Source organism: Rattus norvegicus, chromosome 10 (assembly GCF_036323735.1).
Source record: "Rattus norvegicus strain BN/NHsdMcwi chromosome 10, GRCr8, whole genome shotgun sequence".
NCBI lineage: Eukaryota > Metazoa > Chordata > Mammalia > Rodentia > Muridae > Rattus > Rattus norvegicus.
This window is the reverse complement of record NC_086028.1, coordinates 88,892,453-88,918,960: the sequence shown is the minus strand read 5'-3', so window position 1 is coordinate 88,918,960 and position 26,508 is coordinate 88,892,453. Positions and strand designations below refer to the sequence as shown.

General features: G+C 45.9%; 1 protein-coding gene and 1 long non-coding RNA gene across 3 annotated transcripts in view; one reads left to right on the top strand and one right to left on the bottom strand.

Moving 5' to 3' along the window:
* Lrrc37a (leucine rich repeat containing 37A) overlaps window positions 1-22,444 on the top strand; it is a 36,956-nt gene extending 14,512 nt beyond the window's left edge. Inside the window, exons 5-14 of one of the 2 annotated variants that reach the window (XM_039087776.2) lie at window positions 85-165; window positions 7,824-7,895; window positions 9,762-9,836; window positions 12,623-12,750; window positions 15,214-16,964; window positions 17,721-17,825; window positions 21,156-21,205; window positions 22,002-22,035; window positions 22,109-22,254; window positions 22,333-22,444. In XM_039087776.2, the coding sequence (XP_038943704.1) occupies window positions 85-165; window positions 7,824-7,895; window positions 9,762-9,836; window positions 12,623-12,750; window positions 15,214-16,964; window positions 17,721-17,825; window positions 21,156-21,205; window positions 22,002-22,035; window positions 22,109-22,254; window positions 22,333-22,408 (2,518 nt within the window). In that variant the 3' untranslated portion in view covers window positions 22,409-22,444. The remainder of the gene's footprint in view (window positions 1-84; window positions 166-7,823; window positions 7,896-9,761; window positions 9,837-12,622; window positions 12,751-15,213; window positions 16,965-17,720; window positions 17,826-21,155; window positions 21,206-22,001; window positions 22,036-22,108; window positions 22,255-22,332) is intronic. The other variant, XM_017597813.3, reaches the window with a different exon arrangement.
* Window positions 18,489-26,508, bottom strand: part of LOC134480884 (uncharacterized) — a 37,890-nt gene continuing 29,870 nt past the window's right edge. Inside the window, exon 2 of the long non-coding RNA XR_010055833.1 lies at window positions 18,489-18,869. This is a non-coding gene — a long non-coding RNA (uncharacterized LOC134480884). The remainder of the gene's footprint in view (window positions 18,870-26,508) is intronic.

Here is a 26,508-nt window from a genome sequence, read left to right as displayed (position 1 = left end):
ATATAAATTAGAATCATCACAGATACGAATGTTCCAGAGAGCATATTTTCATCGGCTCATGTCTTTTTGTTGTTATTATTTTAGAAGCCTTGAGTGCAATTTGCTCACTGAACTGAGCTTTGGAACATTTCAAGCATGGCATGGAATGCAGTTTTTACAGCAGCTGTAAGTGAAGTAGAAGTTAAGTAAGCTTATATAAATACTTAGCTGTGTGTTAAAAGGTGCGGTATTAACTCACTGGGAGTAAACCCTGTGCAAACTGCGGGAAGTTTGCCTTCAGGTCCACCCACTCTTCTCCGACGAGAGACTGAGGCGCAGGAGGCCATGAGACTTGTGAGAACTGCAGGGCGTGCTCTGCTTTCCTGGTCCCGACCTTCAGAACAGGCACACGTGTCGCCACTCAATGGTCCTCACTAGGCGTGGCCTGGCCCAGTGCCTCCTCTGCCATGCGATGTTTTTGGAAACCCACTTGTGGGTTACACTAGGACTTCCTCTCCCATGCACAGTTCCCAGCTGCTGGAATGGCTGCCACATGGAGCTGCAAACAACTAAGACCAAGCCCTCCAGGGAGCAAGGGTTAGGCTGGTTCTCAAACAAGGGAAGGAGAAAATTCCTCTGCCCTGAGGCTTCTCTCCCCGTTATCCAGAACATTATTTTTTTCAGCAAGTTTACACCTCTGAGGTCATGGATTATCTGCAGATAAAAGGCAACTTTGCAGCATGGGTGGTTGAAAATATTCGTAAAGAAAATACATTGCTCCAGCCCGGAGAATAATTCTTTCTTGCTGGGCATGGTGGCACGTGCCTTTAATTTCAGCACTCGTAGGCAGAGGCAGGTGGATCTGAGTTTGAGGCCAGCGTGGTCTGCAGAGCAAGTCCAGGACAGCCAGGGCTGTTACACAGAGAAACTGTCTTAAATTAAAAAAAAGAAAAAGAAAGAAAAGAAAGAAAGAAAAAAGAAAGAAATTCTTTCCCAAGAGAAAGGTTTTTTTTTTCCTTTAGAATGAAGGAATTTGTTTTAGAAAAAAATGAAATCCATGTTGTTTGTTAAGCGTGGTACCACATGAGTTTGGGGCTAGCCTGGGACACTGCATGTTCTAGCCCAGGCTGGACAACAGAGTTAAACCTCATCTCAAAAGATCTTTTATGTGCTATTCCATGATCAGAAGGGCATTATAAACTTAAAGCGAAATTTCCCTCTGAACTTGACTTTGGGTAACTGTGCCTGTCTGGCAGGTCAGAAACCCAGATTCACAGTTGGTTCCCACTGGGGGAAGAGTTGGGATATGCTGGAGCAGGATGAACTGCTCTGTAGACAGTCTTCGTAGCAGTCACCTCTCTCTGACACAATTTGTTGACCCCTGACCTGGGGAAAGGAAGCAGCGCATCTGCTTTTCTGGTAGGGTAGGTGTGGACGGTGGGGTAGGAAAGACTCAAGCAGGAGGCACTGGCTTGTTATCTCTAGTCTCTGTGTCCGTCTTAACAGAAAGGGGGGTTGCTTCCTGGTGACGAGAAAAGCAGAGCTAACTGGGATTTAAATGTAACTGTACCTCACAAAATTCAGTTACCATCCCGGATTGGCACAGTGAGGCAGGCACAGTGTGTGCTGGCAGGTCCAGCTACTCAGAGGCTGGGGCAGGAGGATGTCTTGAGCCCAAGAGTTCAAGGCTGACCTATTCAGGATAGTGAGAACTCATTGAACACAGCCTACTTAGTGTGTGCAGGGAGCTGGACTCCTGTGTCAGGATCCACCACCCAACTCTTTGTAATAAACAGTTTTCTTCAAGAAACATTTCCCATGATAGGTCATCATAGCTTCTTGAATCTTTCCAAAGGCGAGAACAGGAATCCTGAGCAGTTCTCTTCCACTGTATTCTGTGGGAGATGCTTGCCTCTGTAACTCCCATTCACTACCTAGATTTTCCATTTCCAGAGTTTGGTCAGTTTGTGTTCTCTTTATGGCTTCCATTTTCATTTTCGGGTCTTGAACAGTTTTGTTTCATTCAACCCTTTGGGTTTTTCCTTGGCTTTCTTTGGGGTTATTATTCATTTCCTCCTATTTTTGTTTCTTTTCCTTGATTTCTTTAAGGGGTTCGTTTCCTCTTTAAGGTCCTCTATTGGCTTCATAGAGTTCGGCTTAAGGTCGTCTTCTTGTGCTTCAGCTGTGTTGGAATACTCAGGGCTTGCTGTGGTAGAATAACTGGGTTCTGGTGGTGACATGTGGCCTTTGCTGTGGTTGTGTCCTTACACTGGTGTCTAGGCATCTGGGTTTAGGGAGATTATAGACCTAGGTGCTGATTTCTGTGTTTGGGCTGGGTTCTGGCAGTGTGCATGGCTTCAGAGGTCCTGGCAGCAGGCACGAACTATAGTGGGACACAAGCTTCAGGCACCTTTTCCAGAGGCAAGTTGACAAGGGAGAGAAGAGGAATTCTGTGACACCTAGTACGTGATTCCTGGAGTCTTTTTAAGTTGAAGTTCTATCTCCCTGCATTACAAAAGTTTTGTACAAAGGTCCCAAATTAGTTAAGGATCAGGCTCCTCAAGATCCATTGTCACCTCTGGTTCCAGGTACCTCCTTGAGTACAGCCTCCACCTTACTGACCAACACAGATGCTACATGTTGGCAGGACCCTAGGGCAGATGCTCTTGGATCTGAAATCCAGGTCAAACACACACCAAAAGCTCATTAAGTACATCCCATTGTTTGATTGGTAGCAGGCATCTTTCCTCATTCATGTGAAAAATGTTAACAAAAAACCCAATAGTGGTTGATAATCTAAATGGTAAATGTATTCCCCCACCCCCGACTTTAAACTGCTTCTCCTTCATTTCCCTAAGCAAGTCCGGACTGATGGCTTGTTGTTTTAAATTCTTTCGTCACTAGCTGCTAAACATTCATTGCTTCTACTCACACTCCCCAGAAGTCTTCACTTGGCAGAAGATCTACACATTATTCAGACTAAACACATTCACAGGACAGTTTGGCTCTGGTTATGTCAAGAGTATAACCCTGAGGGTTGGGGATTTAGCTCAGTGGTAGAGCGCTTGCCTAGCAAGCGCAAGGCCCTGGGTTCAGTCCCCAGCTCTGAAAAGAAAAAAAAAGAAAAGAAAGAAAAGAAAAAGAGTATAAGCCTGAAAGGAAGTGAAAGGAAAATCCAAGTTTTATCCCCACTGAAGTATCTGCCCACTATTAAGAATATTCATGGGGTAAATGGCCATAAATTGACTCATGACCCCAGAAATACCCCAGTGCTTCTTTCTGGTCCCCTAGCATTGGTTTCCTATAGGAAACTATTTATGTCCAAAATTTTGCTTTTGGGACTGAAGAGATAGCTCAGAGGTTAAAAGCACCCATTGCGGGGCTGGGGATTTAGCTCAGTGGTAGAGCGCTTACCTAGGAAGCGCAAGGCCCTGGGTTCGGTCCCCAGCTCTGAAAAAAAGAACCAAAAAAAAAAAAAAAAAAAAAAAGCACCCGTTGCTCTTGCAAAGGACCTGAGTTCGATTCCTAATACTCACATGGTGGCTCTCAGCCATCTGTAACTGTAGTTCCAGGGCCCAATATACTCTTCTGACTTCGAAGGTAGAAGACACACATGTGGTACACATACAGATGTGCAGGCAGCTACTCATACGCATAAATAATAAATCTTAAAAAATGAATATATTTTTTTAAAAAGGTTTGCTACCTTCAGGACCTAGTGGTCCTCACTTTGGCTCAGACTGTTTCAGACAGGATCCTGGCATCTGCTGCTCACAGTGGGAAAGGCACAAACATTAAAGAAGATCAATTCCAGTCTGTCCTGTGGAATGAGTTAGGTGGGATGCTTAATTTGTAGTCACCCGGCAGTCTTGAGAGGGTCACCTCCAACATTTATGACACCTCTCCTTTCTCCGCTGCATGCATCCAACTCTTCCCACTGGTGTGAGAAGGCTCCTCCTCTTGTCATTCCGGTAGCTCTCCCTCTGCCTGTAACCACTCTTTATTACCCGAGTCTATGAGGTGCTTGCTCTGTTCCAGGTACTGCTTGAAGCAAGTGCGAGCTAGCATGTAGCCCACAGTGAAGCACGTGGCTGGCCTTCGCTGCTCTTTCCATCACACTACTCTCAGCCACACTTTGTGACTGAAGACGTTGAAACCGAGAGAGACCTTGGCTACCTTGTCTCTGTTCACATCACTAACAAGTGGCAGGACCACTGAGAAGTGTCTCCCGGGCCGGTCAGCTCAGCCTTCTGGGCTTCGTGTTTTATCATGAAGTTGCTTGTCCTTGTGACAGGACCTGTGGGGCAGAGAGCTACATTCCCTTCTAAGAAATCCATACCTGTAGAACTCCTGGGCACACTATTATCTGGCGTCCCCGGGGCTCCTACCCCTGGTTTATTGTCCATACAAAGTCCCTAGTACTGAGCTGCCTCTTCTGGTCATCCCCCTTCTAGATGCCTTTGAATCCTGGACTGCCCGGTGAGGGAATTCGTAGTTTTTCCCACTGAATGAGTTCAGGTTTGAGGCTGTCCTATACAAGTCACATCACTCGGAAGTTCCAGAACCAGAGTCTGAACCCAGATCCTGCTGGCTCAAGTCACTTTTGCCTGTTCTTCATGGCTGTCTTCCTCGTGGCTAGTTTAAAATACTGTGACTCTCAGAACTATGGTGCAGAAGCAGGCTCACCATTGTTGATTTCTTAGGACCTACTGGTAGAACACAGACCCCTACACTTGTGGAGCTTCGAGTGGGGAGGCACGCTCGACGGCTCCTGGAACTTATAGATGAGGAAAAGAAAGGATTTCTTCTCTCCTCAAATTCTTCTTGCACTTTGGAACAGGGTCTGGGTCACTGCCTATTTCTCTGACCATCTTTCTCTAAGGAAGATGCCTGCCTTTAGGATTCTAGTGTGGGTGTTTTTGGAGGCAGCCTTAGCCCCCTTCTACCTGTGCAGAACTGCAAGGTCGGCCGGGGTGAACTTCCTCTGGTAGTCTTGGTTGTTTTCTACCTGTGCTAAAGCATACACGTGTGCATGGCCTTCCAAACACTCAGGCGAGTGGCTTGTGGTCTTCGGTTTTCCAAGCACATACATGAGCACCTCACAGTTCCGGTGGACATGTTACTCCTCTGCGTTCCTGTCAGTCGATCGCATGGGCTTTTTGCTATCCCAACTGTGCTCATATCACTGCCTGTGGTTGTTTTCCAAAACCGCCTTCTGGGGAAGTTTCTAGACTAGAGAGTGAATGCTCGGTAAGGTCACAAGTGTGGTCTCACTAGGGGCCACGATAGCCTAGGATTGAGGCTTTGACAGAGCTACAGCTCCAGTCTGTTCCTTCTCACAGCTAGGCTGTGTGGTTTGGCTTGGTTTGGTTTGGTTTGGTTTGGTTTGGTTTGGCTTGGCTTGGTTTGGCTTGGCTTGGCTTGGCTTGGCTTGGTTTGGTTTGGTTTGGTTTGGTTTGGTTTTTAAGGTTGCCACTGATCTAAGATGAGGAATCATTTAGGTGAAGTTAAAACAACACAAATCCTATCATTCTTACAGAAATGGAGTTGATTTTCTTGAATAAATGATTCCGGAGTGTGGCAAGCCTTTGGCTAACTTTCCACAGTTCAGTAATTCATTGCTTTATGCCGGATGAACTCTGATGTCCTCACTCAACTGTTCTCATTGCTATCAGCGTGTTGTCATAGTTTTAACTCTCTAAAGTCTCAATGACAATGGGCTAATTAAATGTTAATCACGGGAAATTAAGGAAAGGGAATGAAAGGATACCAAAATTCTTACAGCGGCATTCTCCAATGAGCACACGAGGTTCAAACGGTTAACTTCTAAGCCACTCGTGACAGTGTATAACCCCAGCACAGGGAGGTAAAGTCCGGAAGATCAGAGTAACACGGTCAATCCTGAGCTGTATAGTGAGTTCAAGGTTGAGGCTAGCCTGGACTAATGAAACTTCTTTCCTTTTTTTTTTTTTAAAGAAGTTATTTCAAACCCATTATTGTTTACAATTAATATACTCTTAAAATGTATATTTCAACCTTTACTTATTACTTTGCATGTACCTTGTATAACTGTGGAAGACAACTGGGCTCAGGGACTGAAATATAGTTGTCAAGTTAACAGGAGGTCCCCTACCTGCTAGCTGCCATTTCTGCCAACTGGGCAGCCCAGGAAATTGTGTTTGTAGACGTTTTCTAGAAAGAATGTGACCACAATACATTGCGTGAGCTGTAGCTTACTGAGAACATGCACCAACTGTACACAAAGTCCTAGGTTCAATCCCCATCACTGCCAAATATAAGGAAAAGGAAAAGGCTGTGTGTTAAATCCCCTTTCCCCATGGGTTAAACATAAGCTTTGTAATCAGAACTAGCCTCAAATCCCAATTTTGCTTTTCTTGTGTGCCCTTAGCAAACGGGGACAAGTTATACAAACCTTGTGTGCCTTGGCTTCCTCATCTGGAAAGTGGGGTGGAGGAGGGGGTGGGAGTGGTTGGAGAGATGGCTCAGTGCTAAAGAGTACATCTTGGGCCTGCTGAGGGCAGGAAAGTTCCACAGGCTCTGGCTCCCTCTTGTGGACTCCTCAGACACTGGCCTCACAAGTACGCCTGCCCCTGCTCCATACACACATATACACTTAATTTAAAATAAATGCTTTTAAAGAAAACGGAGTAAGGATTACCCTAGCACTAACAGTCAGGTTAAACATAGAAAAATCACAGTGCTTGGGTGCTGAGGTAATTATTAATGTGACCTATACTGACGTGGGAACAGACTAAACCTAAAATGTTTTTTTTTTCCTGTTTCACTTCAATTCTCCTATTTTATTTTGTTTTTGTTTGTCAGCCTGGGCAACTAAACAAGGCCCTCTGTCAAGAGAGGGGGGATAGAGAATTTATTAATTTTATTGGCGTATAAACAATGTTGCCGACTTATCCCATAGCCCTTGTTAAACACCACGCTCGATTCAGGCGCCCTTCCAGACACAGGAGTGATGGTGGATATAAGGCACAGTCTTTGTCCTCCTGAGCTCATGGCCGGAAGCCCGGCACATGCACAGGCTTGCTCAGGCTGTGATGACGATCAAGACCACAAGTGAGACTGTGTGGTAGAGCCCAGCTGTGGCTGGCGTCCCGCTGAGACCAGAGCCTGGCTGTGACAGGAGCTGGACTGTGGCTACTCTTAACAGTCTTACTTTTCCTCCAAAGCCAGAGAAACTGTCCTATTATTTTTCCTGGTTTAGTGAACTAACTACAAAGTGTTTTAGATTTCTAAGAAAGGACAAGCATCTTGAATTATGGGAGACATTGAAAATAGCCTTTCCTGGCCAGGTATGGTGGAGCACCCCCTCTTATCCCAGCACTCAGGCAGAGACAGGAGGATCTCTGTGTTCCAGGACATCTCGATCCACAGAACAAGTTCCAGGACAGCTAGAGATATACAGAGAGGACGGGGACACACACGCACGCACGCACACTTAATTAATTAATCCCCAAACAAACCAAAATAAAGCCTTTCCTACACAGTAAGAGCTTTACCACCAGTGTGTTTGCTAGATTTTTGACCTAGAAGCTCTTAGCATTTCCTTCCTTTGTATTCTGCCTTTTGTTCTTTTTCTCTATTTCTTTCTCTTTTATTTTCCGTAGACGTGGACAGTCTTCAAAGGAAGAATGTTCATGGATTCTGAGGGTGGTTTATAGGTGGTCATAGGTAAAAAGAAAAAAATTACATATATATGATTGTGTATGCACATGTATGTATATTTCATGCCAATGGAATGAATGTAGACTTTGGAGTGCTATGAAGCAGATTGAATTTGTGTAATGTGACTCTCATTGCTTTTCCAGGATCCTCAACCGTAACCCTCTGACAGTTGTCGAAGATCCTTTCCTTTTTAAGTTGCCAACGTTAAAATATCTGTAAGTATTTGGGTTCCTAGGACGGTCTCTGTTCTTTTTTTTTAAATTTTCATCAAGATAGTATTTTGTCTTAATTTTAAAAAATTATTTTAGTTTCAACTCTATTGTTAAAAAAAAAAAAAAAAAAACCTCACCGAGAACAGGGCGGTGAGCCTGAAGAGGAGGTGTGTGCTCTTAATCCCAGCAGTTGGAGGGCAGACGTGGGGCCTCTCTGTGAGTTACAGACCAGCCAGCGCTGCACCGAGACAATGTTTTAAAAATTAAAATTAAAATTAAAGAAATAAAAGTAGGAGCCTGGGGCTGGGGATTTAGCTCAGTGGTAGAGAGCTTACCTAGGAAGCGCAAGGCCCTGGGTTCGGTCCCCAGCTCCAAAAAAAAAAAAAAAAAAAAAAAAAAAAGTAGGAGCCTGACAAGATAGCTCAGCAAATAAAGGGGCTTGCCACCAAGCCTGAGGACCCAAGTTCAAGAACGAGCTCTCACTATTTGTCCTCTGACCTCCACATAGCCACTGTGGCACATGTACACACACACACACACACACACACACACACACACACCGAGTCTTTTTTTTAAAAGGAAGGAAAGGAAGTTGGACAGATGGCTCAGTGGCTCTGGTAGAGGACCTAGGTTCAGTTCTTGGCACACACATCAGGTGACTCATACCATCTGGAACTCCAGATCGACCTCAACAGGCACCTGAACGCACACTCAGATAATAAATAATAATAATAAATAAGTATTTTTAAAATAAACAAAAGAGGGTTGGGGATTTGGCTCAGTGGTAGAGCGCTTGCTTAGCAACCGCAAGGCCCTGGGTTCAGTCCCCAGCTCCGGAAAAAAAAAAAGGAAAAAAAAACCAATAAAATAAACAAAAGACTCTATGTTGTAGTGCCTACCATTAGTCCCAACAGGAAGCAGAAGCAGACGGGTCACTGTAAATTTAAGGCCATCCTGGGTTTTTTTTTTTAAGATTTATTTATTTATTATATATAAATACACTGTAGCTGTCTTCAGATACACCAGAAGAGGGCATCAGATCTCATTACAGATGGTTGTGAGCCACCATGTGGTTGCTGGGATTTGAACTCAGGACCTCTGGAAGAGCAGTCAGTGCTCTTAACCGCTGAGCCATCTCTCCAGCCCCATCCTGGGTTTACATAGGGAGTATCAGGCCAGCCAGGGCTACACAGAAAAACCCTGTCTCAGAAATTAAAATACTCCAGCTTCCCGTGTCTTTAATATAGTGTATACAGAAAGACAATTTTAAATAAAGGGGCATTAAAGATTTGAAATTTAAGTGAAAAATAAGAACATGGAGTGGTAGCTATAGTAGGGAGAATCCAATATATGAGAGGCGAGAGACAATAAAGACAGGTTCAACAAGAACACAGACATGGGCTGGAGAGATGGCTCAGCGGTTAAGAGCACCCGACTGCTCTTCCAGATGCCCTGAGTTCAATTCCCAGCAACTACATGGTGGCTCACAGCCATCTGTAATGAGATCTGATACTCTCTTCTGGTGTATCTGAAGACAGCTACAGTGTACTCATATATAATAAATAAATCTTTAAAAAAAAAAAAAAGAACACAGACATATTCAACGCGGGCCCTGCCTTAAAGGAAGCACACAGTAAGAGTTTTGGTTTTGTTTTCTGTCATGACTAGACAGTCCAGAACAGACCACCAGCTACTAAAGAGTTACAAAAGTTACAAGAAAAGGCAAACTTCTCTTTTCCAAAGGAGCTCCGTGAAATAATCTTTTGTGGCAAAGAGATTTTATTTTTATTGTTTACCTCTGTTATGTGTCTGAATGCTAATACACGTGTGGTGAGACGGTTCCTCATGTAGTCCGGCTTTCTCCTTCAGGGACCTGGGGGCCACACAGGTGCAACTGACAACAGTTGAGAACATCCTCATGATGACTCTGGAGCTGGAACATCTGTAAGGTTTATCTTCTTAGAATAATTTCACTTTGGTTTAAAAACTGTGTGTGTGTGTGTGTGTGTGTGTGTGTGTGTGTGTGTGTGTGTATAGGCATGAATCCCACCGTGTAAGTATGGAGGTCAACGGACAGCTTTAGGGATTGGCGCTCTCCTTGTACTCTGGGTTCCAGGGATCAAACCTGTTTGTGTGGCAGGGGACTTTATATCTGCTGAGCCATCCTGCCAGCCCTAGATTTCTTTACAGTTTCTCATATTTTAGATGTTTTGAGGTTTGCCTTATTTCTTGAGTCTGAGTTACTGGGGTATGATTTTCATGCAATAAATTCAAGCACATGGGTTGATCAGTTTTCACAGTTAGTCCCCTAACATTACTGGTGTAGACTGCTTGTCACGTCCCAAAGGCCCCTCCTGCCCCTTTGCACCAGCCCAGGGTTCCACAACCCTTATTTCTAGCCCTATAGTTTTCCCTCTCCTAGAACATCTCACAAATGACATCCCATGGCATATGGCCTTTTGGATCTGCCTTCTCCCACTGGCCATGATCTTTAGCGTCTCTTGCCAACAGTGCATGACAAAGCAGTCTTTTAAAGGCATTCAGCTGGATTTGGGGGAGGTGGCTCTGTGAATAGTGTTTGCCTAGCATGCATGATCCCCTGGGTTCAGTATAAACCAGGTACAGTGACGAACACTTGTCCTCCAAAGTCACCGTCAGCTTCAGCTACACAGGTATTTCCTAGCCAGTCTGGAATACAAAAGAGCTCTGCCTTTCTGCCAGCTCATCTGAAGTGGCATCTGTGTCCTTGTCGTATTAACTCTTTAGTAGCTGGTGGTCTGTTCTGGACTGTCTAGTCATGACAAAAAACAAAAACAAAACTCTTACTGTGTGCTTCCTTTAAGGCAGGGCCCGCGTTGAATATGTCTGTGTTCTTGTGATGCAGGGTCTCCTCCTGGAGCCTGGGTTGTAGCTTTGAACTTGTGACCTTCCAGTCAGGCTTCTTACTGAATTTTTTTGTTTGTTTTACACATTTTCATTTCAATCTGGCTTTATTTTGTTTCCTCAGGAATAGGTCAGGTCAAACATCCGATACGGGCCTCCTCACTGGGATTTCAGGGGCCCTATCCGTTCAAGTCTGATCTCCCAACGGTGGTATATTGATGTTCTTCTGGTTAGGTTCACATGTGGTACTTCATGGGAGTTTGGGGAAGCTCCACTCGAGACACTACATCACTCCATTTTATCAGGGAAACTGGGGTCCCTTTGGGGCTTCTTAGTCTCTAATGAAAACATTTAGGAATGGACCCAAAAGGACCTCCAGGTGAATTAGAGTAGACAGAGTAAGCTGCAGCTACCCCGGAACATCAGATGAAAGGAAAGGGAAAGCCATGCCACTACAAGCAGCCATGTAGCCAAGGGGAGTAGACAGCATCACAGGGGACACAGGGGAAAGAGTAAAAAGACTCAGAAGACTAGAAAAAGCACAGTGGGCTGTGCTCGACATCTAGAAGAAGGAGACAGAACAGGAGGACGGTAAAAATCGCACCTTTCATAGCCAGGACTCAGGGCATGGAGAGGCCAAAACTACGGCAGAGCAGACAGGAATTCTGGGGAGGAAACACAGTGTTCCATTAAAGGGGAAATTATTCCTGTCTCTTTAGCATGGCTCAAATTGTATCTCCCTTCTTGTAGGGTGGGCCCATCCTTTTCAGAGGTGGTCCCTTAAACAGGGACCAAATGTTGTCTCCAGTGCCCTAGACCCGAGATCCCATCGTCTTGGTCAGAAGGAAAGGTGTTCCCTTAATGGCCCCACTGCTACCACACCATGCATTCTCCCCTCAGGCATCATTCACCAAACCGTGAACCCGTGATAGCCTTGTCTGAAGCAAGTATCACTTGGTGGTTGAAACAAACCCATTTAGTGGCTGTATTCCGTAGGAAAACTACCCTGCTTTTTCTTTTGAGCGCCATTACCAACTTGTAGATTCTTCGTACAATTATGTTGTGTTTCACTGTGGTGTTTATCTCCGCAATTCCATCTGTCCATGAGGGAGGGGCCATGTGTCTGCGTGTCCGTGTTCACGCGCCTGTGGTATATGTGTATGTTTGTGAGTGTGTGATATTAAGATCAAACCCAGGGCTTTGCACTGCTACAAACACTATACCGAAGAGCTGCAAGAAACAAAAATAATCCAGATTTGGCTGATGTGATCCATGTTGCCATTTAACCATAAAGTATGGATTAAAGTAGGCTGTTTAAGGCCTCACATGATTTCTAATATTCTATTGACAGGAATAGAGAAAATTGCCCATAGGTTGGAGGCTTACTCAGGCCCTTCTTGCTGTGCATGACGAACCCAGATGACACCTTTGAGCTCAGGAGAGATGCTTCTATGGATCAGTGTCACCTAGTTCTGCTTCCGACATCTTTGTTTTAGGCATACACAACCACCCTGACACTTACCCACCTATAGAGCATCCCTGCCACCCCCCATGACCATTTTCAATATCAGCAGCAAAAAAAAAAAAAAAAAAAGCAAATAATACAAAATGAGGGGTTGGGGATTTAGCTCAGTGCAAGCGCAAGGCCCTGGGTTTGGTCCTCAGCTCCAAAAAAGCAAATAATTCAATATCAGCAGCAATTTGCATTGAGTCTCCGAGACCCAGCTGCCCATGCCACATGCCCCAAGTACTCCTTCCTCTGCAACCCTGTGGGGCCTTGGGCTGCCTCTTCTACACCTCAGTAACCCATTTCCAGTAACCAGTTCTCTCTGTCATTCGATTTATAGGATCTTACCTAGCAACATGGCCTGCTGCCTCTGCGAATTTAAAGTTGATATTGAGGTTATCTGCAAGACAATCAAACTGCATTGTAACACTGGATGTTACACTGGATGGACAAACACCACACATTGTCGTGAGTCTCTTGGCTGATAAATGAGTTAATTTTGACATGTAATTTTAAACTGGTAAATATATTTTTAAATTATTCTTATTTTAATTAAAATTAATTCCCTTTCTGCCTTCTTTCCTCCTTCCATTCTCTCCCATATCCCCCTCACTCCCTCTCAAACTGACCCTTTCTCTTTATTATTGTTCCATATACAGATAAACACATAAATATATCATACAACTCTCTGGGTCTGTTTGGTGTTACTTGTGTGTATGATTCGGAGCTGACCACTTTGTCTCTGGTAACCAGTTTGGAGGTTCATCCCTGGGAGAGGCTAATTCTCCCGCTCTCAGCAGTCATGGATCAACTGTAGTTCTCTGTCTGGGAGTGACCTCTGGTAGTTGCCCCTTAACATGTCTATTGGTGGAGACCCTGTTCAGGTTTTACCTAGGTGACCATATTTGAGGTATCACGGGTGTAACTTTCCTGTCACTCCTAGAAAGACACAAGTCTCACAGCTGGCTGGCTGGTCCTCTGACTCTTACCATCTCTCTGCCACCAGCACCCCCTTCTCTGAGGTCCCTAAAGTTTAAACTAATGATACACTTGTTCGCTTCCACCCGTTCATTCAGAATAAAACTCCCTAAACTTCTGAATTACTTTCTTGTGGAAATTGGGCTCTTATTGGAAATCGGAAATTGGGAAATTATTTCATTATTTAAAACATGGCTTTCCTATAGGCCAGAGAGATGGCTCAGGGGCTCAAGATGCCTGCCACACATGCCTGGTGACCAAGGCTCAATCCCTGGAACCCACAGAAAGGTGGAAGGAGAGAATAAACTCCACAGAGTTGCCCTCTGATCTCCACACTCAAACCATCACACACATGTACCTGCACACATCGTGCACATACAGACACTAAATAGAGTATGTGTGTGTGTATATATAAAGACGTACATGTATAGTACCTATGTATGTATATGTATTCATATATTTATATACACACATCCTGCACATACAGACACTATATACATACTCCATACATACTCTACACTGCATATACACTATATGTACTTATCCTATATATGTGTGTGTGGCCATATATACTATACATATAGTGTCTATATGTGCATGATGTGTGTATATGTATGTGTGTATGTGTATACATACATGAAGGTAGAGAGCTAACTTAGTGGTTAAAAGTACTTGCTGCTCTTTCAGAGGGCTGGGGTTCAGTTCCCAGGACCCACATGGTAGCTCACAGGTTGGATCATGGTTGGATCAGGGGATCCAACACCTCTTCATGGCCTCTGCAGGCCGGGTAGGTAAGAGATGCAGAAATACAGGCAAAACACTCATACATATAAAATGAATCTTTTAAAAGGATGTACACATTAGCCAGGAGGTGGTGGCACAGGCCTTTAATCCCAGCACTTGGGAGGCAGGCGGATCTCTGTGAATTTGAGGCCAGCTTGGTCTCTGGAGTGAGTTCTAGAACAGCCAGGGCTACACAGAGAAACCCTGTCTTAAAAAACCAAAAGAAAAAAAAAAGATATGAACATAAAAGCTGTTCTATACACAAAAATAGCACCAGACGAAAGGGGACGGGGAGCAGTAACCAGTGTTCACACTCTGAGCCGTACACTGCGCTTGGCCCCTTGCTTCCGTGATCACACACATGTATCATGCATGGCAGTCTGAGGCTGGCTTTATCTACATCAGGTCTCAAATACTCCTGACTTAGGGGGCAGGTGGAAAATGGTTTTGTTTTGTTTCCTGTTGCATTGTTTTTAACACTGTGATGTCTTTTTCTTTAAAATCTGAGAGCTCTTGGTTTTGTAAGTAGCGAGGGCCTGCCCGCCTCTCCTAATACAACAAGCGACAAGCGTAGACTGGCCCAAGTTCTTCTACTCGAGATCTTGCTTGATGTTTGGTTTTTGAGGTATATTCTCACTCTACAGGCTTGGCTGGCCTAGGACTCGCCGGGCAGATCAGGCTGGCATGGAAGTCGTTAGAGATCCTCCTGTCTCTGACATTTTTGACTGGGATCAAAGGTTTTATGCTTCCACACCTGGTATCGTAGGATTTTGAATTTGTCTTTGTAAGCTGAGTGCGGCGGCACAGGGCTGTAACGTCACCTACTCAGGAGCTTGAGGCAAAAGGAACCCAGTTCAAAGCCCTATCGACAACTTAGCCTCTGCATTCCAACCCTGGCTGTGTCCCAAGGACAGAGCAAGAGCAGCTCTCTACGGTCCCTCTGTACAGTGTGCACGACGCAGAAAGCTTGAAATGGGCACTTGGCCCATCCGGTCCTCTCCTTTTGTTTTTCCCATGGTTTACAGCATGGGTTTCTTTTTCTCTCCACTAGTGGTCATTCCATCCAGTATTTGCTGGCCCCTAATTTATTCGATAGGGGTGAATGGTTGCAGGCTGGGGAAGGGGCTGCCAGTATTCTCTGACCAAAAGTAATCTCTTGTTCTTTGACAGCTACAGCATCTATAAGGAACCCAGAAGGAACATTCATGAAGGTGTTGCTGGCCCGGAAGGAGAATACCAGAGCCGAGCTCACTATTGAACCAGAAAGGGTCCACTCAGACAGAAATGATCCTAGCTCTTCAGGCCTCATGAATGAGCAGCTTGACTTTAACGATGAAAGTGATGTTATTAGTGCCCTCAATTACATATTACCGTATTTCTCGGAGGGGAATCTGGAAGATGTGGTGTCGACATTGCTACCATTCATTAAACTCTTGTTTTCTAATATACAGAATGGAGATAATCCACTGGGACCCTTCCAAAACGACACAAAGAGCCTTACTCTTAAATCAGTACCTAAGTCGCCTAACAAAAATAAAGTGAATAAGCTTTATTTTCTAGAAAATCTGCTAGATGCAGAAATTGATGATGTGAGAGAGAAAGAGAAAACCGCCATGCTTGTGCAGCCGGCGAGCCATTTAGATCCCAAATTCAAACGAGGAATATTTGAAAAGAGGTGGGAACCTGCCCGGGCAGAGGAAGACAGTCTTGCAGAGATCGAGAAGGCAGAGAGACGGCTCCTCAGCATGAACAGGGCCCCCGAGGGGACAGGAAGCTTAAGGAAGAGGCACTTCAAGGAGGTGAGAGTCAAGAGCCTGGGGAGCAAGCAGAGCGCCCAGACACCTGTGGAGAACAGCGCCAAGGACAGACACCTGTGGAGAACAGCGCCAAGGACAGGCAGCCCAGCCTCAGTGGAGCTGCAGCAGCTCCATCTGGAGCAGAAGCCCAGGGTGTTAGTGGAAAATTCCTTCCCTTCAGAGCCCTTACTCGCAAAGGATCATGGGAAGGAACTCTCTTCCTCCCTAGGACCGGCCCTGGTGGACAAGGCTCCTGCTCCAAAATCGCTACCTGAGTTCCTAGACAGACGGAAAGACTTGTCTTACACCATTTTTGTTTTAGAAAGTGCAAATGCTAATGTGAAGAGAGCAAAGGGTTCTAACCCAAATTTACAACCTGAAGAGAGACGTGGAAACCTTAGGAAGAAAAAATCTCATTTCCAGTTGATTGCAAAGAGGCCGGTGGCAGCATCGTCTGCAGTGAGGAGCCTGGTAAATTCCCCTGCACAAGGGGTCTTGTCATCTTTAGGCAACCTGAGTTACCCAGAAAGGCCCTTTTCAGAATCATATACGGCTTCACAGCCTTCTACAGAAAAGCCTCTGGAAGAAAATCAGGCGGCAACAGATAATGTTAAAGAAAATATTCTCAAACTAACCGTCACTGTGCCTGCAGAAATTAAATCAGAAAATAAACCTCGTGAGAAACCTACTACAGGTTCTATTGTGTCTACATCCAGCTTAGTTCCAACCGTTCAGCAAACCAGCAAGCCACAGTCAGACTTCACTGTGGGGTCTGATACGCATGCTCCTTCCACAGAAGCTGCTCACCCATCGCTCATGTCACCAGGAGAACAGTTTGAATCCCATCTAAACCAGCAACTGCGGCCCCTCATCCCCAACAACGATGTGAGAAGGCTCATCTCCCACGTTATCAGGACTTTGAAGATGGACTGCTCTGACACTCGTGTACAACTGGCCTGTGCCAAGCTCATCTCCAGAACAGGCCTCCTGATGAAGCTTCTCAGTGAGCAGCAAGATTTCAAGTTGTCCAGGACTGACTGGGATACAGACCAGTGGAAAACCGAGACCTACATCAACGAGAGCACAGAAGCGCAAGGTGAACAGAAGGGTCTGGAACCAAGTCAGGTGAGGACAGCACCGGGACAGGGGGCCTCAGTCTCCCCAATCAGTTCAGCAGAAATGACTTGGGGCTCCCACTCCAGATCTTCTGCTAGCCTCATAACTCTAGCCCAGCCAAGACAGCGATTCCCACTGAGCTTCTGTATGCTTTTATTGGGTTTTGTTTTTTGTTTTGTCTTGAAGACAGGGTCTCTGTATATAGCCCTAGATTCTTGGAATCCCCTGTGTAAATCAGCCCCAAGTGATGGAACTCAAGCGATATCCACCTGCCTCTATATCCCAATGCTGGGAAAACAGGTGTTTGCTACCACACCTAACTCCTACTGTGTGTCTAAGTTTAGACACAGAAGCAAGCCTAAAACACAGAACATAGTAAAATGTGTAATAATGTGCACGTTACACATTGGATTCAGTATGGGCTTTTAGAAATCTGAAGAAACCTGAAAGAATTGGGGGGGGGGGTTGTCGTATCGTTTTGTTATTCATTGTAGATCAAAACCAAGGCCTAGTACAAACTAAGCAAAGGGTTAACCACTGAGGGACATCCTCAGACCTCAGTTCTTTGCATCAGCCTCACTGTACAGTCCAAATGGCCTGCCCACTTCGTAGCGGAAGTTGGAGTCAAACTCGAGGCAGACGCCTTCACTTCATTGAGTGCCAGTTACCACGCAAGCTCAGGAAGGGATGTTAAACCATCAGCCTTTGCCTTCCTTTATGATTTAACAGAAATGTCCGTCTGTCCATTTATCTTGTACTTTTCAGCTCACCAAAGCAGTTCCGGGATATGGCTACAACAACAAAGTCATCTTGGCAATATCTGTGACCGTCGTCGTGACCGTTTTGATTATCGCTTTCTGTCTCATTGAGGTAAGGACAGCAGCATGGTGTGCCCGTGGGTCCAGAGTGTGCCCTGTCTGCACAGTAGACTTAGAACCTGGACACTGGAAGCCAGAGCCTCTTACCCCTCTGTGTACAAGTGATGTCCCCGTGTGTGCAGGCATTCTGTGTGTGATGCACATCTCCTCAGGCTCAGGTCCTTAGGTCACATTCTGATTTGGTGTCAGAGGAGTGGTTGACATGAGACACTCTGGAGCAATGATGAGTTCTCTCTCAGTGAGGACAGGCTCAGCTTTAAGCCTGGAAAACAAAGATCAGCACGGGGTCGGTTTACAAACCCCTGGGAGGATGTCCACTGGCCAGCGCACAGACGGCACCCTCCACACTCTCTGGTGGTTGTGACCTTCTGGGGGATTTCAATACAGTCTGGGTTGCTCTTTCGTTGTGTGTACAGTTTATCCTTGTGCCTGCATTTATACTTTTTAAAAAAATGTTATGTGTATGGGTGTTTTGCTTTCATACATATATGTCTGTGTACTACTGTTGTGGGATACTTTTCCTGGGGAAGCCCCACACACACACACACACACACACACACACACACACACACACACAAAGCATACGCATGCATACACACAGTTACTCACCTTGAGAAGGAAGTCCAAGACAGACCAAAGAAAACAACTGCACCAATTTGGTGAACCAGTGAGTTTTTATTTACTAGGATATTATTTACAGGAGTATGGGTGAGGAGTTGCTTACAAGAAGCCAGGATAACTCGAAAAGAGCTGCATCATCAGAAATGCTATTCCAACATGGGTAACAACTCCCCAAATCCTGAAATTCTGGGGCTCCCTATGCCTGCAGAGCTTTCCATGTAGTTTGTGTACAGCGCCAGAGTCAGCCACCATCCGCCACAGTTGAATGTCAACAGGTTTTGACTCAGAGTCTCCAATTCCAGCAACTTCATCCCTTTTATACTGTTGGGTGGGGCCCTGGCGGATCTTCCATTTCTCCAGATGTGAAGCCTTTTGCCACCTCCCGTTTACCACCAGAGACTCTTCCTTTTCCCTCCTAGAAGAAATGTTTCAATTCAGAGTAACATGCCATAAAACAATCACTATGTGCCTGGTGCCCTCAGACACAGGAAGACATGGTGGGATCCCCTCAGACACTTTGCTGATATTTCTAGCACATTCCTAATACAATTTTGTCATTTGTACATCTCTTCTCTCTCTCTCTCTCTCTCTCTCTCTCTCTCTCTCTCTCTCTTTCTCTCGTTCCTTTGAGACAATGTCTCATGTAGCCCCAGGTTACTCTGAAACTCACCCTGTAACCCAGGCTGGCCTGCTTCAGAATCAGAGGCATGTGCTAGCATGTCCAGCAGCCCGCAGATACACACATACTGTTTTGCCAGCATGTATGTCTGTACACCATGTTCATGCCTGGTGCATGTGGAGGCCAAGACTATCAGATCCCCAGGAACTGGAGTCTCCATTTTTAGCTACTGTGAGCACGCTGAGAATTGAACCCGGGTCCTCTGGGAGAGAGATTATTGCTCTTAACCCTGTCTCCCCAGCCTCTTATACCTTTTAATCTTCCTAGAACTTATTTCACTTTTTGGTATTGTTGAATCTGGATAACACACACACACAAGAATATCTAGGTTTGAAATAATTTTTATTGAATGATGAGTTCTTTCTTCACTGATCTAAGATCCCAACTCTATCTGGACCTAGATCCTGCTGTGGTCCCTGTAGAAGTACAAGAATCACACTGCTAAATCATAGTTGTAATTTTGCTAAGGCAAGCTACTAGTATCCAATCTGCTTTTCTACACATTGTGTAGCTATTCTTAAAGTTTCCCTACCAAATGTCAAGCTTGTCTTAATTTTGTTTAAAAAAGGGAGGAGGGGGAGGAGGAAAAGGAAGAGGAGAAGGAGGAGAAGGAGGAGGAGGAGGAGGAGGAGGAGGAGAAGGAGGAGAAGGAGAAGGGGAAGAGGAAGAGGAAGAGGAAGAGGAAGAGGAAGAAGAAGAAGAAGAAGAAGAAGAAGAAGAAGAAGAAGAAGAAGAAGAAGAAGAAGAAGAAGAAGAAGAAGAAGAAGAGAAGAAATATAAGGATTGTCAGTGGTTAAAGCACTTTCCACACAAACATGGAGACTTTGGTTCCAATTCTCAGGACCTAGGGAAATTCCAGCCGGGCATGAGGGCACAGCAGCCACCTGTAATTCCCACTCCCAAAGACAGAAAAGGAATTTTCCAAGAACCAGCTGAATCATGAGACTAGTCAGATCGGTGAGCTCTGGGTTGGATTAACCCTGAGTCTGTGGTTAAGATGGACAAGCTGTCTAGATCTCCAACATCAACTTCACGCATCCGAAAGCATTCACACATATGCTTATGTACCCACACACGTGAAAACACACCATTCACCACATATACGCAGCGTACACATGCACATATGGAGAAAGTGGGGAGAAGATTCCATTTCATAAACTGACATGGTATTTACAGTTCTACTTTGACAACTGATACCCTTCTAAAACTGCCACTCCTGCTGCCTCCTCTTCTTTCTTCCCCTCCCCGCTTCTCTTTGGGATTAAACCCAGGCCTTGGGAAAGCACTCTACCACTGAGATAAATCCCTTAAGCTTCCCTTGTTTTAGTTTGGTTTGGGTTTTTTGTTTTTTCTTTTTTGTTGTTTCGAGACAGAAGCTCGTTCTGTGGCCTAGGCCGGCTCGCCATGTTCTCCAGAAGAATGGAGTTTTTAATTAGAGAACTTACTCATTTTAAGTTACATTTACTCTGAGACACTCTGTCCGTCTTCATAGCTACCATAAAAATGGGATCTTACAGTTTCTGGTTTGTACTGGGAAATCCATGGGGTTGGTATGTTGATCTATATTGATGCCAACAGTTTTGAATCCTCACAATCTAGTGAAATGTTAGTTGGTTGTCTTGGACTTTTGGTGTCCATTGTTTACAGTTACTAACAATGTTTTTGTTCCTTTCTCCTCAATACTGTGTTTATTTTCCCTGTCGCACATCAGGACTTCCCCAAGAGACAGATATCTTGTAGCTGTGATAAGAGGCACTCTGCTTTTGCTCTTCCAGAAGATACTCTGAGGAAGTTAAAAGTTTCTTACTTTGACTTTTAAGAGTTTTTATTAGGACATGTTGCATTTTACATAAAACAGTCAATACACTATACACACTAAGTGGCAGCCTCATGGGAAGCCTGGAGCAAGGTATTATGGGAGAGAAGACTAGCATAGCAGATGTCAGAGAAAGGACGACTGTATGTCAACGTGAAGACCGGAGTCACTGACATAATAACCATAGTGTTTTCCTCCAAAAACAGGTTTATTCTCATAGAGCAGCAAAAGAGGGAGATGAAGAAAAGTTCTTAAGGTAAATATAAGGTTGCAGTCGTTCCACAACAAGCTGAGAGTCTGAGGAGAGCTTGGGCCTCCTCTTATTTAATTCCCTCATTTGACAGAGGGGAAACTCAGGAAGAACATTCTCTCCTGGTGCCTTGCCTAGCTCCCCAAAATAGCAGGCATACCTAGGCCTAGCAAGAAGGCCTCCAGTGTCGCCATTTCTTTAAAGAAAGGAGGTTGGGCTTGCCTGTCCTACTGTTGGTAACATCAGGGATTCACTAGGTAGCCAAGGCTAGGCTCAAACATAGTTTAAACTTGCCAGATACTGGAATTAGATATGATCCATCATGCCCAACTAGCCACGTCCTTTAAATTGTCCTCTCAACTCACTCATCAGAGGAAGTCTGCAGGGCGAAATTCTCTGAGTTTATGAGTTGAGCTGTGGACTTGAGCATTGTGTCTGGAGCTAGGCAGACAGGAGCACCCCCTCCCTCCCCTCAGAAAATCTATGAGAGTTGATCTAAAGGCACCAATGGGAAAGGTTCTGGAGAGCAAAATGCTCCTGCCTGGGATGGTTTGCTCAAAGGAATAAGTAAGGCTCTAGTCATTCTGTTGCTTTGGCTGTGCTCCAGGACAACCCATAGACAAACATCTCCCCAGAAGTGTTGTGGGGCCCTTAGAACAAAAGTTCCTAGAAGCCAGGCATGCATGGACTTATTCTCAAGTCCCAGGGCTGGGTGATTTTTGTTATGGGAAGAGCCAAGATGTCTCCCAGGAGACATACACACACACACACACAATCACTGACTTCTGTGTTTTCTTCCAAGGAGTAAGAAATACTACTGCAGGACCGAGATGCAGGTAAGCTTGAGACAGGGTGCTGTGGAAGAGACGGCAGGGCAAGCAGAACTAATGTCTCCCCTCTGTTTCCTAGGATGGGTTTTTCTGGATAAGGTGCCCACTGTGGCTTAGGGACATGTATAGGCCTCTGCATGACACCCGAAAGAAAAACATGGCCCAGGACCTACAGGACAAGGAGTCCTCTGGAGAGGAGGAGATTTTCAACAAGGATGTACCAGGGTAAATGTCTAGCTCAATGAGGAGCTAAAGGCAAGTTGCTCATTTCCAAGTTTGAAAGCCTTGGTGTTGTTCTTCCAGGGATGTCAAGAAAGAAGCCTTGGAGGTGGCAAAACCGTCCACAGAAGAGAATGAAACTGTCGGACCGTCAGAATGATCTGCTATCAGTTATTAATAAATTATTTTTTGTAGATTTGTGAGTGTCGAAGACTTTTACACTCAAGTAAATGAAAATTGAGAGTGTGGGCCAGTCAGATGGCTCATCGCAGGAAGGGAGGTGTCGTTCAAGCCTTGGGACCTGAGTTTGATCCAGAATCCAAGTGAATAAAAGCTTCATTCTCCACCTTTATCCCTGCGCATCCTGCGGGCAGGACAGATTTTGAGTTGAAGGTGTTGTGGGTGGGTTGATGTCACCCTCCTACTGGAATTCCTGACTGGCTACATGAGGTGACTACTTCAGTCTCTGTAGGAATCTCAGCTAGGGTCACTCCCATAGACTCCCTGTAGTCTCCGCCATCCCAGGTCTCCAACCAGAGATGCGCCCCCAGCTCCACCTCACCACCCCCTGCCCCCACCTCACCACCTGTCAATGGCCATGCTCACTCCCAGCCTTCTCCCACACACCTCATCACCGTCCCCCTCCTCGCCCCCTCTCCCACCCAGGTCCCTCCCTCCACCTCTGGTAACTATTTATTTTTCCCTTCTGAGTAAGATTCGAGCATCCTCCCTGGGGCCCCCTTATTACTCAGCTTCTGGGGTCTGTGGGGTCAGTTGAGGGACATCTAGGTTGTTGCTAGTTTCTGGTTATTTTGAATAAAGCTGTTATGAACGTATTTGAGCAAGTGTCTGTGGGATGGTGGAGCATCTTTTGGGTCTACACCCAGGAGTGGTATAACTGGGTCTTGAGGTAGAACTATTCCCTTTTCTAAGAAAGTGCCAAATTCATCTCCACGGTGGTTGTACAGCTGTTCACTCCCCCCGGCAGTGGAGGGGTGTTCCTCCTGCTCCACATCCCCGCCGGCATGTGCTGTCACTTGCTGTTACTCTTAGCCATTCTACAGCCATTACGGGTGCAGGAGTTTTTTGATTTGCATTTCCCTGATGACTAAGGGTGATGAACATTTCTTTAGGTGTTTCTCAACCATTCCAGATTTCTCTGTTAAGAATTCTTGTTTACTGAGGGAATGGCTAACCCAATGACTGGCCCAACTGGAGACCCATCCCATGGGAGAAAGCCAACCCCCGATACTATTAATGATCCTCTGCTATGCTTGCAGACAGGAACCTAGAGTAACTGCCTCCTGAGAAACTTCATTGAGCAGGTGATGGAAACCCACAGCCAAATGCCAGGTGGAGCTCGGGGAGCCTTGTGGAAGAGTAGGGGATAGAATTGAGGAAGCTGGAGGGGTCAAGGGCCACCACAAGAAGACCTATAGAGTCAACTAACCTGGGCCCATGGGGGCTCACAGAGACTGAACCATCAACCAAAGAGCATGCAGGAGTTGGACCTAGATCCCTACCCACTTGTAGCAGATGTGCAGCTTGCTTTTCATGTGGGTCCCCTAACAATGGGAGCAGGGTGGGGGCTGTCTCTGACTCTGTGGCCTGCCATCGGATCCCCTCCCCCTACCTAGACTGCCAGTTAAGCCTCAGTGGGAGAGGATGTGCTTAGTCTTGCTGGGACTAGATGTCCCAGGGCTGGTGGTACCCAGGAGGGGATTTCCCTTTTTTGAGGAGCAAGGGAGGGGGTAATGGGGGAAGGGATTTGTAAGGGTAGGACTGGAAGGAGAGGAGGGAGGAGGCTGCCATGGGGATGTAAAGTGAATAAAAGATAAATTAGAGAAAAAAAATAAAAACTAGAAGCACATCCACACAGAACGCTGCATGGGGCAGCAAGCATGTGTGCTTAGAGCACTCCTGAGGCAGCATAGGAGCCAAGGACAGGAAAACCACAGTGAGCCTGGAATACACAGCAAAAACAAGAGAGATCCAGCCTCAACTAGGTGATAGGCCAAATCCGACTCCCAAATACTGTCCTCTGACTTCCACAATTGCCATGACATGCAAGAACCTAGACTCTCTCTCTCTCTCTCTCTCTCTCTCTCTCTCTCTCTCTCTCGCACACACACACAAAACACAGACATGCATACACGCACACACATAAAATAAAAATTGTTTAAAAATTGAGAACATGCATACTGACCACAGAAAAATACTGACATTCCAGTCATATGAAGACTGGTGTCAGCCATGGATGCTCAGTGGCCTCAGTCCTCAGGGAGCCATGGGCCAGCATGGCTGTTATGGTTCCAAGCTGGCTGGTCAGTTAGCTGACTGGGCAGACACCTCCTAAGCTCCTTCCTGAGCGTGGCAGGCAGGTATTTCTCTGTGTGGTGACGTCAGAGAGACAACCTAAAGCACAAGCATAACAAGTACAGAGACCTGGGAAGCAGTGGGAGCCGCCTCCTGGGCTGCCCCTTAGGGGTCGTGTACTCGGTACCAAGCCCTGGGCTGGCCCTCTAACATCGTGTGCCATTTAACCCAAAACTCTACTGTGGCACCACTGTTTCTAACTGTCATCTACTAGGTAGGATTGGGCAAACCTGTAATCTCTGTACTTGAGAGATCCCAGTAGGGTGAGTCCTGCGACTTCAAGGTCAGTCAGGGCCATACAGTGAGGGCCAAGCCTCTTTGCAGTCCGTATAGTGACACCTTGGTTAAAAAACATCACAAAAAACAGGACTTGGCATGTAAGTGAAATGCAGCCTGCTCGAGTACCCTATACTATACACCATTATAAGCAATTAGACCTTACAGTCCAAAGCCTCTCGGCCATCATCCTACCCTACTGCAGGGAACTGATGTATGGGGACATCCGTGTGGAAGGCGATGACCATTAGACTAACGCTGGGCCAGGCACAGCGCCAGGCACCTTAGTTACGATGTTGTCACAGGAACAGCGACAACCCCCCCGCCCCCCAAGACAACTCAAATCCTATGTTTGAGGGACGGGGGTTTGACCTTGACAATAATGTTGGAAGCAAAAGAGGAAATGACAAGAAAGCGGGGAGAGAGGAGCCTCGATCGCTGGGCCTCCCAAAGCCGGCACCAGGCCTTTCCAAACAGCCACTAACACTACGATATCAGCTCATTTCTCAAAACAAGTTTTGAGATACCATGCTATTCTCCTCCACCCCAGAACTGGCAAAGACAACGCTTTCCATACCCTTTCCTTAGAGTCGAGGTCTCACCGTCCTGGAACTTACTCTGTACACCAGGTTGGTTTCAAACTCACAGAGATCTGCCTGCCTCTGCTTTCTGGGTCCTGGGATTAAAGGTGTGTGCCACTGTACCAGGCTTCCACATCCTTTAGCAGATGAGGGAAACAGTGTTAGAAGTCAAGGGCTGTAGCCTTGTGCTCGGACCATCTGTCCCCATCTCCGAGGTGTCCACACTCCTCCCTCCCTCTCTCCCTCCCTCCCTCTCTCTGGTCCGCACCATCCTCGGAAATCACCTCTGTTCTCCTGGGAAGGGAATGCATCTGCACCTGACCCTCACGGTCATCAGAAGTATCATAAGACTCCCCCCTCCCCCAAGCGAAGTGGAGAGGATAAAAGGGAATTAAGAGTAGAGCGCCCCTCAGTCAAGTGGAGCTCGGACCCTCCGAGCCTTTAAGTAGTTATCTAGAAATCGCTACTGTTCTGATAAAGCATGTTACTAGAATTGCTCGGGTCCAAGCCTATGTCCTAGCAACCCAAAACAAGCTAGGCTCAAAAGGCTGATAGAAGAAGCAGAAAGGAGACAAAGATTTATTCAACATGAAAAAGAGGGACACCAAGCCCAGAGACCCTCCTCAAGTCCACTTCTGGGCCCTCATGCAAAGTTGAGATTTAAACAAAGGGCGAGAAGTCTATGTTACTAAGCAACCCCGCCCACGGGGTGGCTCCTCCCCCATCTTGTTCCAATTTCTCTGGCAAGTTGTTTGGAATCTCTGGGGGCCACCGGCCTTCAGCTTTTTCCTTTTCCCCTCATTAGATTCTGGGTGAAGCTCCAATTCCTGGAACTCATTGTTGCAAGAGTGTCCTAGTTACAGTCGCTGTTGCTATGCTCAAACACTGAGTTCAAGAAGACAGGGTTTGTTTGGCTCACATTTCCACATCACAGTCAAAGGAAACCAACAGGAACAGGAACTCAAGCAGGGCAGGAACCTGGAGACAGGCGCTACTTGCTGGCTTGCTAGACCTGCTTTCTTATAGA